Genomic DNA, 14,346 nt, shown 5'->3' on the forward strand with positions numbered 1-14,346 from the left:
CTCTGTGTACTTCATCAAGTCTGACAACTGGGGAACTCAGTCCATCTCTCTTGACAATTCTTTTCCTGTGTCCTAATCGACATCGTGCACACAGTAAAACCGTAGGGAAGGGCGTAACAAATGCTATCGTACCCTTTTCTGTGGCGTATGACATACTTTTAGAGACGTGAAACAGTCTTCACGAGATTCGGTCATACACATAGTAACTATAGTACACATAGGGTGAGCCAAGCCAGCGCACGCTCTGAAGACGTCTAAGAGCTCCAACACTCCGACGCTAGGGGCCGACCTTTCCCGCTTTCCTGCCTTTAGAAAAAAGAATCACCCGGAACCTTTCTTGCGGAGTCACAGGCAGCCGCCCGAACAACCCGAGGAACACACAGCACAGTAAGTATTAGTGGGTTAGTGATATGCCTGAAATTTCTTGCTCGCTTGCAAGGCCCCGGAGAGAAAGGCCTTACATTCGTGCCCTTTTTGGAGCTCTGACCGACGGTGTCATTTTTATATCCCAAAAATATTGTAGTTGTTTGATTCCAAAGGCGTTTAATCTTTTTTTAAAATTAGGGATCAATGTGGACAGCTACGTAAAACGAACAAGGAAGGCGGGGGAGGAAAGCGGAAGCCGCGGGGCCTTCTGAGTCCGAAAGTCTCCGGAGCTTGCGCCAGGCTCTTCGCGGCGCCCCCCACTTAGACGCGGGGCTTCTGAGCGGGTGGGGGAGAAGGAACTGTTGCCGGTGCGGAGACCAGGCGGCCAGCGTCCGCAGGGATGAACCTCGAGTTGCTGGGTGAGGAGGGCTGTGGCTGCGTATTAGCTAACCCTTTGGTACTGGAAAGGAGGGAGCCCGGGCGGGAGGGAACGCAGGCTGCAGCCTTCGGGACGCTCTTCTTAGAGATGATTCCTTGAATGCTCACGATGTGAAGTTGCAGCAACAGGAGAAAGACCAGCTTCTGTCCGAGGAGAATGCATTACCTTTCCGAGTCCACTTTCAGATCAGTTGTGGAGTCATAGGGGCACTTTTGGACTGAGCTGTGATTTCCAGGGTCTCGGGTGCTGAAATAACAGAGCAGGCAGGACCAGAGTTTTGGAGATGCAATCTAAGGCAAAGTGACCTAGGGTAAAATTGTGAAGACTTGTCAGGGGATATCTAGATAGAGTCGCTCTTTCTAGAAATGTGTTATTTAACCAGGTTTCAGAAAAAAAGATAAGAGTGACTGGGCACTAAGTGATGTAGTTGGTACTTGGAATCTGGTTATCTTGACTTCCAGTTTAAGGTCCTCAACCGTAAGGAGGTGTAGATCCCCGAAGTGTGAACCACACAAGTAGTTGTTTTATTCTCACTATGTCTTTAAATCATTTCTTCCCAACCCCGTATCCACATTGGTATTTTCCTGTGGCCTTCTGTGATGTAGTTTTAGCATGGCAGCCTGGTGACATCTGTTTTCAAGATCTTCTACATGAGTTGGCTGCCTTTAATGGTTTTTTTTTTTTTCTTTCTGAGAAGGGACAGAGGGTTACAGAGATTATTTTAAAAGTGTTCTTTGTCTTCAAGTAGCTTTTTGGAGCGTGCATACATGCATGTGGATATAATACAGACTAAGTATGAAAATATGTGGAAGATGTGTCTGAAATAAGACATTAGTGAGAGTTGGTTTTTTGTTGTTGTTTGTCTTTTTAAATGTCTGGGTGTTTTGTCTTTGTGTATGGGCACCAGTGGGGTGCCTGGTGCCCACAGAGGCCAGAAGAGAGAACCAGAGCCCTTGGAACTGGAATTAGAGATAGTTGTGAGCTACCATGTGGGTGCTGGGAATCAAACCTGGGATCTTTGGAAGAGCAGCCAGTGCTCTTAACCTCTGAATCATTTCTCCAGCATCCCCTGTGAGAGAGTTTTTCTGCTTGGGCAGTATGTGTATGTTGTGATAAAGAGATGACCAAGAGTTGAGATTGGTGCTATTTATTTATGGACACCAGGTTGGACAGTTGGCTTTTTAAGGAAGGTAGGGCGGATCCATTGACTACTCGGTTGGAGCACTGATCTGTAAAGTTTATCTGACAGTAATGTATGGTTGAAAAAAGTAGAAAATCAAGTTGGACGGCTACAATGGATGAATGATAAAGAATGTGTGAGCTAGGACATGGACAGAAAAAATCATTGAGGAGGCAGTGTTGGCAGGATTTGAGTGTAATTTAAAAGGTAGCTTGGATATGTTGAATGTGGACTGAGAGCTTGGGAGACAAGTGTCGACTTCTGATCACCATTCCTTTTGACTTAGTGAAACCCTGTGAAGAAGTGGAAGGGAAAAGATGAGAGGGACAGAAAGGAAAATTGCCAGGGACAAGACCTTTGGTTGCTTACTTATATTTGGAGGGAAAGGGATAAGCAAATGATTATAAATTATATATGCAGTGCTTCCATGAACCAGGCACATTTTCAGGTACCTTCCATATATTTCCCTATGTGCATCAGCTAGAAGAGGATCCAGGTGAGTAGTTCCTTCCTATAGACACTAATTGCAGAGCAGTTGGGCCTGAAAACTGAGAAAAGGCTGTTCTATTTCATCCCTGGGCAACTTGCACCCCTTAACAATCTAACATGAAGACAGAATCAGTGATTTTTTAGGAAGGTGTGAGAGAAGTAGATACCAAGAGATAATCTTTATTTATAAGAGGAAAGATGTTACAATAGTCCTTTGAAAGAGTTAACAAAGTCACAGGGAAAATTCTTTTGGATGATACAGAAGGCTCATAAGGGGGAAACTTAGGAATATTTAGCATATCCAACAATTAAAAAGCAGTCTGGGTCTCCAAAAGATAGAAGTCTCTGTAGAAGTGACTGAGTTTGAAAGTGAGAAGGTTAATGGTTGCATACAAGCAGGAAAAAGGGACAGAAGTGCTCTGGTTGTGGGAACACAGTAAAGGACATCTGGGCAGATAAAGGAAACGAAGGAAGGATAATAGGTTGGGGAATGTGGCCACTCAGGTGCTTCCCAGACAGGATACAAATTCTACTTCTGTGACCATCTGATCACTTTTTGAGATGTTGCTGTGTCTACGCTGGAGATGCATAATTACTAAGACAGCCTCTCTTCCATCTTGGTATGTGCACGCAGGCAAATGCTACATCACCAGTCCAAGATAGTTTTTCAAACTCATTTTTTCCTATAGCTCATATTAAGAAATACTTTGTTTTTAAAAATTAATTTTAAAAGCTATTTAGTGTGTGTAATTTGTGTGTGTGTCGGGGGCGGGAGTGCATGCAGCAACTCACTTACAGGTCAGAGGACAACTTTGGGTAGTCATTCCTCTCCTTTTACCCTGTGGGAAGTTCTGGAGAGCTAACTCAAGTCCTTAGACTTGGCAGCAGGTGTCCTTAGCCATCGCACTAGTCCAAGAAATAAACTGTCACAACCCTTCTGTATGGACATGTGTCATTAGAATGTTTTTGTCATGGGTGTGTCTGTGTGATGGATGCCTATATTGGTGTGAGCGCATATGTGTGTGGGTAAGTTTGTGCACTCTTATGGGCCAGAGAAATCATTTAAACAGAGGAGGCGTGAAACTTCCTTTGCCATTCTTTGCCCTTTTCCTTTGAGGCACAGGCTTTTCTATCAACCTGGAGCTCATGTTTTTCAGCTGCACTGGTAGCCAGCAAACCCTCTCCTGTCTCTGCCCTCCTCAGTGCTGGAGTTACAAGCATGTGCAGGACTGCGCCAGGATCTGAGTGCTAGGTCTTATGCTTTGCAGCAAGTGCTTTTAATCACTGAGCCATCTCTCAGGCCCTAGAATTTTTTGAAATTAGCTGGGCGGTGGTGGCGCACGCCTTTAATCCCAGCACTCGGGAGGCAGAGCCAGGCGGATCTCTGTGAGTTTGAGGCCAGCCTGGTCTACAGAGCGAGATCCAGGACAAGCTCCAAAACTACACAGAGAAACCCTGTCTCGAAAAACCAAAAAAAAAAAAAAAAAAGAAAAAGAAATTATACTTAATCCTTTTGTTCATTATCCTCTGATATTTCCTGCACTAATTTATTAAAAACTTGTTTTAATGGGCTATGATGATTTATTCATTTTTGGGGTGGGCTGAATTATACCAGCTGAAAACAGAATAAGATATTGCTTTTGTCCTGGATAAAAACACAACCAGGAGAAGAGAAACAAGTAACTCTGTATAATACAGAGTTATAGTATCTTAGTTCAATGTGGGGAATCCATATGAAAGCAGCTAGTTCTACGCTGTTGGTGGGATTGATGTAAAATTTGGGGAAATATTACAGAGGTACTTCTCAACTGAAAATACTGAGGTGGAGATGCCAAACCAACCAACCAACAAAAAACTGGAGCAGGAGCTTTCTGTGGGGTTACCTTGCAGTGGAGGAAACTATGGAAGCAAACATTCCTAGGCATGCATGAGTGTGCGTGTGCAGGAAATGGTGTATTCTGCAGCTGGTACTCAGGCATGGTTAGTTTAAGTTCTGGCACAGGTGCTGATCATGTACAGACAAAAGACAAAATGAAAAGGACTGGCTAGGGCCAAGCTGAGATTGCTTTTCAAAATTATACTTCAAGAGTTTTGTTCATGGGCTGGAGAGATGACTCAGTGGGTAAGAGCACTGGCTGCTCTTCCAGAGGTCCTGAGTTCAATTCCCAGCATTCCACATGGTGGCTCACAACCGTCTATATAGTGTGGTTTGATGCCCTCTTCCGGCATAAAGGCTTACATGCAGATAGAGTGCTCATATACATTAAAAACAAGGGTTTTGTTCATTTTGTTTATCAAAGAAGGATTTTAAGTGAGTGAGTGCTGTTAGATAGTTGTAGATAGAAGTTAGACCTGCAAGTTATTTGAAAGATTGATCAAGGGAGGCAAGACCAGGCCCAAGGCAATGTAGCAGGAATGGTCATGTTAGACTAAAGGTAGGGAGGATATTGTCCATTGCCTAGACACCTATCAATTGGATTTCTCCGAAGGAGACACTGACAGAGCCATCACCTTTTAAAGGCAGCAGAATGGGCTGCTACTATGGTCTCAAACTGTTCTGAAAGGGAGGAATTTGTTGGCAGTTAGAAAAGCTCATGACAGCCACGTCTTGAGAGAAATGCAGACATTATCCCATATGATGGGATTGAGGGGAAGGCCAGGAAGCCATTTGAAGCAAGGCTCCCACTGGGGAAGGAAGATCTGAGGAGGTGCTCAAAGAAGCTGATGAGCTTGCACTAAAAGCTAACTGAATTCAGATTCCGAAAGAGCAGGTTCCGAGAGAATCCATAGGCAGAGGTGTGTATGTGAGGGTAGCACAGGCTCTTAAGAGCAGAGGTAGGAAAGCTATTGTAACTGAAGCCAAGACTGAAAGAATAAGGGGGCAAGAAAGGATTTCAGTGTTTTATGAAACGTGGAGGACAAAGAAATCTTGAGGACTGGTAGGAACAACAGTTAATCTTTCAGAGCTCTGATAATCCTCATGAGTGCCCACTATGAATTTTATAGGCAAAGGTTTACTGGATGGTTCAGTTCTTACTTTTTTTTTTTGGTTCTGTTGCAAGTGGATGATGTTTTGGAACAGAATAAAATGAATAATGGTTGTTGCCAAGAAAGTTCTGACTAGGTAATGATTCTAGGTAGATCTCTTAGCTCACATTGCACTTGCCCGGAAAAGAGCTTGTGAATGACATTGCTGTTGATTATTCTTGAGGATTTGAGGAAAATGGAACATTAGCTATGCTGAAAAGGAGATGGGGTACATTTTGACTTTCAGGAAAAGGCGGGTGGGTGTGTTTTGTAAATCACAGAGTAGTGAACTAATGGGCAAATTCAGGCAAGATTCTAGGAGTTAGGTTGTAGGCACAAGTGTTGTTTCTGGTCAGTTGGAATCTTGCCGGTTTTTAACTGTGGCACTTAAGCTTCATCTATAATATCGAAGTGTGGAAATGCCTGTTTAGTAGTGAGTTAGAGGACTGACTAAGGTAGAATGTGGGATTTGTAGTAGCCCACACTGGTTTGAACCCCACATATAGCTTACTTCTGACTCAGTCCTGCCTTAGTCTCCTGAGTGCTGGTGTTCATAACAGTGCCTTTCTTGATGATTTTTAAATTTTTGGTTTTGATTAAACATTTTGTGTGTATATGGTGTGTGCACCTGTTTGTGTGTGTGCATTTTGTACAGGTGCACATGTTTGCTTGTATGTGTTGAGGCCCGAGACTGATGTTGGGTTTCTTCCTCTTCCTGTTTTCAGATGGGTTCTGCCACTGAACCCAGAGGTCTCTGATTGGCTAGTGTGTCTGGCCAGTGAGCTCCAGGGCATCTGCCTGTCCTGTTCCTCTGTACACTCACCTTTACCCTTTACATGGGTTTTGAGGCTCTGAAATCCCACCTCTAGCCAAATTATTTTTAAAACTTGACATTAAAAAACACGTGTGTGTGTGTGTGTGTGTGTGTGTGTGTGTGTGTGTGTGTGTGTGTATGGGGTGGTCAAAGAACAGCCTCTGGGGGTTGGTTCTCCTCTTATCTTATGGGTCCTGGGGATTGAACTCAGGGCTGCAGGGTTGGCTCTCAGTGCCTTTACCTGCTGAGCCGTCTTTCTGACCCTGATTTTTGTTTTTAACGTTTGAATGAGTTTGCACTTTTGTTTACTTCTCAACCATGTGAATATAGTCTATTGATTGGGAAAGAAACACTGGCTTTCCCAGTGAAAGGAGCGGGTCACCTTGTAATATGTGTAGTATATTATTTAAAAACCTTGGAGCAAGTGTCTATATGAACACATATACGTTTTTACTTTGCCAAGTGGGTTGAAGGCCGTTATCTTTTGATTACACATTGCGTGTGTGTGCGTGTGTGTGTGTGTGTGTGCGTGCGTGTGTGCGTGCGTGCGTGTGTGTGTGCGCGCGCGCATGCCATGGTGCGCTTGTGGAAATCAGAGGGAACTTGCAGGAGGTGGTTTTTCCCTTCTCCCGTGGGTTCCAGTGATTGAACTTGGTCACCAGGCTTGCTTGGCAAAGGCTTTTACTCCCCCACGAGCCCTCTTGCCGGCCCCTGGCTCCCCCTCCCCGTTTCAGGTGGGTGCTGTGGATACAAACTCTAGTGTTCAGTGCCGCCAGCAAGCCCTTTAGCCACGGAGCCCCGTCTCCAGCCCCAGATGGGCTTTTCTAGGTGACACGTATTCTACTTCAGTAACTTTCAACACAGTTTTCCAGCACACTTTCCTTGATACATTCCAGCATTTGCTTTCAATCCCTTCTTTCATAATTGAACGCGTTGCAAGCAGCTGGCTGGGGGTCCTTTGGTTTTGTAAGACAGGAATCCTGGATAGGCAGTGAGGACAGTTGGTAACCCTGCATTCTGGTGCCTCACGACTGTTCCAGTCTCGCAGTTTTATATTCTCATGCTGGAGAACTAAAGGCTTATGGCTCTGGGCTCAGCTCGCCAGGGCACCAGCGCACAGCAGCTCCTGGGCTCTGCGTCTCAGGACCCTGGGCTGTGCCCGTGCTGGCTCTCTTGACTCTAGCCTCTAGGGCTTGTGTTCTTCATGGTCTCAGCTCCTGCCTTTAGCTCTTCAGGCTCTCTCCTCGTAGTCTGTCTGCCCCCTCAGTACACCTCCAAACTGCACCAGGTGGCACTTTGGACTGTTCATCTGTCCCGAGTGTTGCAGCTCACAGTTAGGATCCCTGGCTTTCCACTCCCGGGGGCTTTTGAAAACAAACAGGAGTGAGAGGAAAGACCAGTGCATTTTGACAGGTCTCTAGTATTTGCCTATATAGAAGGTGGTTGGATTCACATCTGCTCTGTACTCACTTTGTTAAGATATCACAGCCTCGGAATACTTTCCTGTATGCTTACGAGACGGTGACAGGAGTTTAAAAAAGCATCTGCCATCTGCCTGTGGTGATGAGTAGCGTGAGCTCATGGGCGCCTGGAAGGCTAGTGAGCTGTGTGCTGTTCGTGGGCCATGTGGGCCCTTGAGTGTACCTTATGTTTCATCCACTTTCTTTCTTTGCCTTGTTGCAGAGTCCTTTGGGCAGAACTATCCAGAGGTAAGTTTAGTTTTGTCGTAATGTGTGGAAAATGGTAACTGCCTTTTATTTGTTTAATGACAAATAACTAAATGTGACATACACATCCATATATTGCTGTGGTAAAATGAACTGTTGAACTTGGAACAACAGGTAACATGCAATTTTGGCTGGAAATCTCAAAGTAATTTTTTAAATCTTAAGATTCTTTTTTGTCTGTTTGTTTGTTTGAGACAAGGTTTCACTGTGTAGCTCTGACTGTCCTGGACCTTACTCTGTAGACCAGGCTGTCATTGAACTCAGTGATCCACCTGCCTCTGCCTCCCGAGTACTGGTATTAAAGGTGTGCACCACCACCACCTGGCAGAATTCACTTTTCTTTAAAAGGAAAAAAATATCCACAACTTTAATGGAAGGGCTTTTTAAACAAATACTTCCATCATTTATACAGGAACTTTGTGTGTGCTTTACAAGTTTTGATGAGTGCATTTACATAGTAATAATGATCACCATGTGTAAGTGTGCATTTGTAACATTTCCTGTGCTTCATTGTGCTTATCTGTTAAAGCTTGACATTGATGTAAAATAATGTAATTTTCTTAATGTCAGTCACACAGGCTGCTTCATAGCTTTTACATTTTCCTGTAATCAGCCGGGCGGTGGTGGCGCACACCTTTAATCCCAGCACTTGGGAGGCAGAGGCAGGTGGATCTTTGTGAGTTCAAGGCCAGCCTGATCTACACAGCGAGATCCAGGACAGGCACCAAAACTACACAGAGAAACCCTGTCTCAAAAAACAAAAACAAAAAAATTTCCTGTAATCAAATAATCAAAGAACTCTTGTAGTTACCTCTATAACACTTTGTCTGTTGACCTCCAGAAAGTTTGTGTAAGAGATTGATCATCACTGTTTCCAAAAGGTTTGGGTTAGCTTTTAAATTATTTGTTCATTTTAGCCAATTGAAAAGGTGTAAGAACACTTGCAGAGAGATTTCTGTGTGCGTTGTCTTTGGTGACGGAGAGCCCTTGTGTATACGTCTGCATTTGTCTTCCAGGAAGCTGATGGAACTTTGGATTGCATTAGCATGGCCCTGACGTGCACCTTTAACAGGTGGGGCACGCTGCTTGCAGTTGGCTGTAATGATGGCCGAATTGTTATTTGGGACTTCTTGACAAGAGGCATTGCTAAAATAATTAGTGCACACATCCATCCAGTCTGTTCTTTGTGGTAAGGAATTTTTGTTTTATTTACTTTCTTTTTTGTGGTATTGGAAATTGAGCCCAGGAACTTATACATTCTGGGTACTTTACTACAGAGTTATATAAATACCTCAGGCCCATGATTTCTTTTTTCCTTTTTTAAAATGTGCTTGTGTATAGGTATGTTTGCATGTGTATGGCCTCGTGTGTGTGTGTGTGTGTGTGTGTGTGTGTGTGTGTGTGTGTGTGTGTGTGTGTGCGTGCGCGCACGCGCGCACAGACCAAGGGTTAATGGCAGTTATTGTAGACCTGGTAGGAAAGGTAACCCCAGTCTTTGTATGCAGACTTGACCTTAGTCCCTCATAGCTAAATCCTTAGCTTATTTCTGCCATCATTTGTCTCCAGAGTCTAGGAATATATTTACCTCGTCTCTCATACAAATGACTGAATATTTTCTGAACACTCCTTACATGCCAGGCATTGGATTACAAACTTTATATATATTAACTCTATTTGTCTCAGTAGTCCTCTATAAGGAGATACTTTATCCTTCTTATCATAGATGAGGAATTGAAGCCCAGAAAAACGGTATACTTCCCTAACACCACACAGCTAGAAAGTTAAGTCATGTCTAGGTGTGAGCAGAGGTCTCATTGTGAGCCTCTCCTCTTCTTGTGTTGGCTGCTGAGTTCTCCAGTAACAAGCATTTTTCATTCCACAGTTTTTGTGTTTCCTTTGTGCTCCTTCTATATTTCCTTTCTCTGATGACTGCCTTCTGTGGGTTACTTGAACAAATTTAGGGTTTTGTATTGATTGATTTACAGTGTTCTTTGTGTACCTTCTAATCTAGTAACCACTAGATACAATGTTACACACCTGATTAACCACGGTCTAAAATAGCCCAGGGCTGCCCTGGCAGCAGTTCAGATAAAGTATAGAGCCCTGGCCTTCTTTCCCTTTCCGCCTCCCGTATGTAAAATGTAATTATCTTATACATTTCCTCTGCATACATTGTGACTGGCACAAGACAAACCTATAGTGTCCTAAGATTCCATTTTCTCTTTTTCTTTCCATTTAGAGAACTTGGTTTAGCCTCTTTGTTGTTGTTTTGTGAGACAGGGTCTCTCCAAAGCCCAGGCTTCCCTTCTCTATGTAGACCAGAATGGTTTTCCACTCAGAGAGATCCTCCTGTCTCTGCCTTAGGAGTGCTGGGACTAAAGGGGTGTGCCACCATGCCTGACTCCTGACCTCTGTAGTTTTGATGAGAAACTGTTATCTTTATGTTCCTATTTTTCTATAGATGGGGTGCCATTTTCCTATTACCACTTTCAAGATTTAAGATTGAGGATGTTTCTGCATTCAACATGTTTGTATTCTGGAATTTTTTATTTTTAATCTTATTAAAGTTTTTTGATGTTATAGTTACATCATTTACTCCTTCCTGTTCCTCCCTTCAGGCCCTCCCATGTAACCTATCCCTTGCTCTCTTTAAAATTCATGGCCTCTTTTTCTTTAATTTTTGGGGTGGTGTGTGTGTGTGTGTGTGTGTGTGTGTGTGTGTGTGTGTGTACACATACATGTATATATTTCTAAATATATAAATACAACCTGCTCGATCCATATAATGTTATTTGAATCTATGTTTTCTGGGCTGACCATTTGGTATTTGATAACCATTTGCTGTGCTTTTTTCTGAGGAGGATTTTTGTTCTTAGCCTTCCTTGGTTGCCTGTAGTTAGTTCACTGTCTAGGTTGAGCCCTGTAAACTTTTACCCATCCATGTTGTAGTTATATTGGTGAAACTTTATGGGTGTAGCTTCTGACATTCCTAGGAGAAACAGTCTCACAGCACACTTCCTGTTCCTCTGATTCTTAAACTCTTCCTACCCCATCTTCCACAATGTTCCCTCGAACCTTAGGTGCAGGAGTTGTGTTGTAGATCGATCAGTCAGGCCTGGGCTCCACTACTCTGCATTTGATTGGTTGTGGCTTTCTGTAATGGTCTCCATCTGTTGCAGGGAGAAAGTCCCTTGATGGGAGTCTTTTGGGCAGTCCTAACCAACAACTCAGAAGAGGGTTCTCATGCCTGCTGTTATGGCCTTGTGTGCTTAGGCTGACCTTAAATTAGTCATGGGGCCGGGCGGTGGTGGCGCACACCTTTAATCCCAGCACTCGGGAGGCAGAGCCAGGCGGGTCTCTGTGAGGTCGAGGCCACCTGGGCTACCAACTGAGTTCCAGGAAAGGTGCAAAGCTACACAGAGAAACCCTGTGTCAAAAAAACCAAACACACACACACACACACACACACACACACACACACACACACAAAATTAGTCATGGATGACATTGAACTTGGAATCCTCCTCCTTTTCTCTCCCAAATGCTGAGATTACAGTGTGTGTTCCTGTGCCTGGTTTGCGCAGTACTAGGAGTTCTAAGCAAGATCTCCACCATCTCAGCCCATCCCCCGCTCCCGGATGGTTCCTGTAGCTGATATTGTTTGATTTCGGTCACCTGTTTTAGTTGAGGGTTTTGAGGATTTTTTGGCATATATGGAGAAATTTAGCTGTTGTTTCTTCAAATACTTTAAAGCCACACTCTGTTCTTTGTAGGACCCTGATGACATGGATAGTCAATGGCTATTAAATTATTTGTTGTTGTCTGTCTGATCCCTGAGGCTGTGTTCCTCCCACCCACTTAAAAATTTTAAATCTATTATCCATGCTTAGTAGCTTTTACTCTTCCAGCTTACTGTTTCTTATCTTTCCTCTGCTCCATTGACTGCTGGATTCCTCTACTGAATTTTTACTTTGTTATTATATTTTCAGTTCGAGAGTTCCCTTAGGTTTTTCCTTTACACCTTTGCAGAGGCTGCTGGTAGAGTTGAAAGCGGAGACTCCGTGGGTCTCTGCTGACATCATCTTGTTTGGGAAGGACAAAAGGCCCTATTTGGCCTCCACAGGCACCGTGGTGGGGAGGAGATCTCACCAATGAAGCTGTTTGCACTCAGCCGCCTGACAGCACCCGTGATGAGGCACAGATAACTTATTAAGAGTGAGGTCAGGGTAGAAGTCTGTCTGTCCCGACCTTGCTGATGAGGACAGAGAGGGGCAGGTTTTTCTCTGGGGCTTGTCTTGGGTGGGGAAAGAAGAGGAGGATTGTTGGCGTTACCCAGTTGTTGACTTCTTCACCCAGTCCAGGATGTGTGAGGCAGGAAGAAGATCCAGGGAATTCAGTCTTGAGTCATCCTCTGGGCTCTGCTGTCTCTAACTAGTCAGTCTACCTTTCAGTCTTTGTTTAACAGAATGTCTATATATCTGCATTTAAGAAATGACTATTCATTTCTTAATTTGTTTTTTGTTTTTTGTTTATTGACACAGGGTTTCTCTATGTAGCTTTGGAGCCTTTCTTGATACTCACTCTATAGCCCAGGCTGGCCTCAAACTCAGAGATCACCTGCCTCTGCCTCCCAAGTGCTGGGATTAAAGGTGTGCGCCACCTCCCAGCTCATTTCTTAATTTTTATTGTTTTTGAAACAGTTTTGGTCTGTAGCCCAGGCTGTCCTTGAACTCATGATCCCCTTCCCCCACCTCCTGAGTGCTAGGATTGCAGGAACTTTAATTATTTTGAGGTAGCATATTTGTCTCTTTCGTTGGTGCTTGTGGTGATATATTGTGTATCAAATAAAGCTTGCTTGTGGATCAGGACAAAGGCAGCCACTAGATTAAACATTGAGGCCAGGCAGTGGTGGCACATAACTCTAATCCCAGCACTTGAGGTCTCATGCCTTTGCTTGGGAAGCACACAGCCTTTCTTTAGTCCCAGCACTAAGAAGGAAGTGATGGCTGGGCGGAGAAAGGTGTATAAGGTGTGAGGAGACAGGAACTGAAGCCTTTTCAGGCCGAGGAGTCCTAGAGGTGAGATTTGGCAGTGGCTTGTTCCTTTGTCTCTCTGATCTTTCAGCATTTACCCCAATATCTGGCTCCGGGTTTTTATTATTAAGACCTTCAGAAATTCAGACAACAGATGCTGTGATGGAGGGCTGTAGGAAATTTAGATGGTCTTCATCCCTGAAACCCCCAAGCCCTTTTTGTGTTTCATGGTCTTAAAGGTCGACTGATTTGGGGAATTAACTAAGATGCTAAAGTCTGTTATTTTGGGTGCTGACCATAGTATTATTTTGAAATAGTACCATTACTATATATTTAAAGATAGTACACGAGCCAGGCATGGTGGCACACACCTATAATTCCAGCACTTGGGAAATAGAGACAGGAGGATTGTGAGTTCAGGGTCAGCCTGGGTATATAATGAGGAGGTTTGTTACAAATTTGGCTATACTTTTAAAAATGTTGACCTGTGCAATTAGGTCAATGTTTTATCCATAATAGTGGTATATATACTTTACCTTATACCGTGTGCTAAATTCACCTCTGTTTTTTCCCCTAGTTGGAGTCGAGATGGTCATAAGCTCGTGAGTGCTTCTACAGATAACATAGTGTCCCAGTGGGATGTTCTTTCAGGCGATTGCGACCAGAGGTTTCGATTCCCTTCACCCATCTTAAAAGTCCAATATCATCCTCGAGATCAGTATGTTTAAAATATTCCTTTCCTAGGGTGGGATCTCATTCTGAGTGGATTAGCTCTGGGCTCTGACAACTTTTTAAGAGGCAAACACAACACCTTTTCAAACCTATATAAAATAATTTTTTTGTCTAGGTTGGTTCTACTGAATATATTGTAAGGAGATTGTAACTGATCAATATTAAGACTTTGGAAATGACCAAAGGTGGGAATAATGTAATGAGTGGGCCCTAGCCTTGACTCTTTAGAATACATTAGTATGAGGAAACAATTTAATATTAAGACTACGTTTAAGGAAAAGTTGCCCAATATTCCATTGCTCAGACACAGCTTTTCATTTCTTGGGGATCTCTCATAGTCTCTTTCTCTGTAAGTATGATGCTCATTATATGTGCCTCAAGCCCAAGCCATATTTGATTCACATATATCTGTTAACATAATTAAAAATCAGTATTTTGTTTGTACTTTATTTAGTATCTTACTGGTTTGCTAAATATTTTTAATGATCACATTTTATTTGTCAAGATAGGCTGTCATTCTTTGAGTCTGTTAATTAGGA

The 14,346-nt window shown here is 43.4% G+C and overlaps 1 protein-coding gene across 3 annotated transcripts in view; it reads left to right on the forward strand.

The window, feature by feature from the left end:
* Nucleotides 1-389: 389 nt before the first annotated feature.
* Nucleotides 390-14,346, forward strand: part of Rbbp5 (RB binding protein 5, histone lysine methyltransferase complex subunit) — a 29,713-nt gene continuing 15,756 nt past the window's right edge. Inside the window, exons 1-4 of one of the 3 annotated variants that reach the window (XM_006988807.4) lie at nt 390-785; nt 7,999-8,024; nt 9,059-9,231; nt 13,653-13,793. In XM_006988807.4, the coding sequence (XP_006988869.1) occupies nt 767-785; nt 7,999-8,024; nt 9,059-9,231; nt 13,653-13,793 (359 nt within the window). In that variant the 5' untranslated portion in view covers nt 390-766. Of the gene's footprint in view, nt 786-7,794; nt 8,025-9,058; nt 9,232-13,652; nt 13,794-14,346 lie in introns of all 3 variants that reach the window. The other 2 variants (XM_076547371.1, XM_006988805.4) reach the window with 2 other exon arrangements.

Source organism: Peromyscus maniculatus, chromosome 11 (assembly GCF_049852395.1).
Source record: "Peromyscus maniculatus bairdii isolate BWxNUB_F1_BW_parent chromosome 11, HU_Pman_BW_mat_3.1, whole genome shotgun sequence".
Taxonomy (NCBI): Eukaryota; Metazoa; Chordata; class Mammalia; order Rodentia; family Cricetidae; genus Peromyscus; species Peromyscus maniculatus.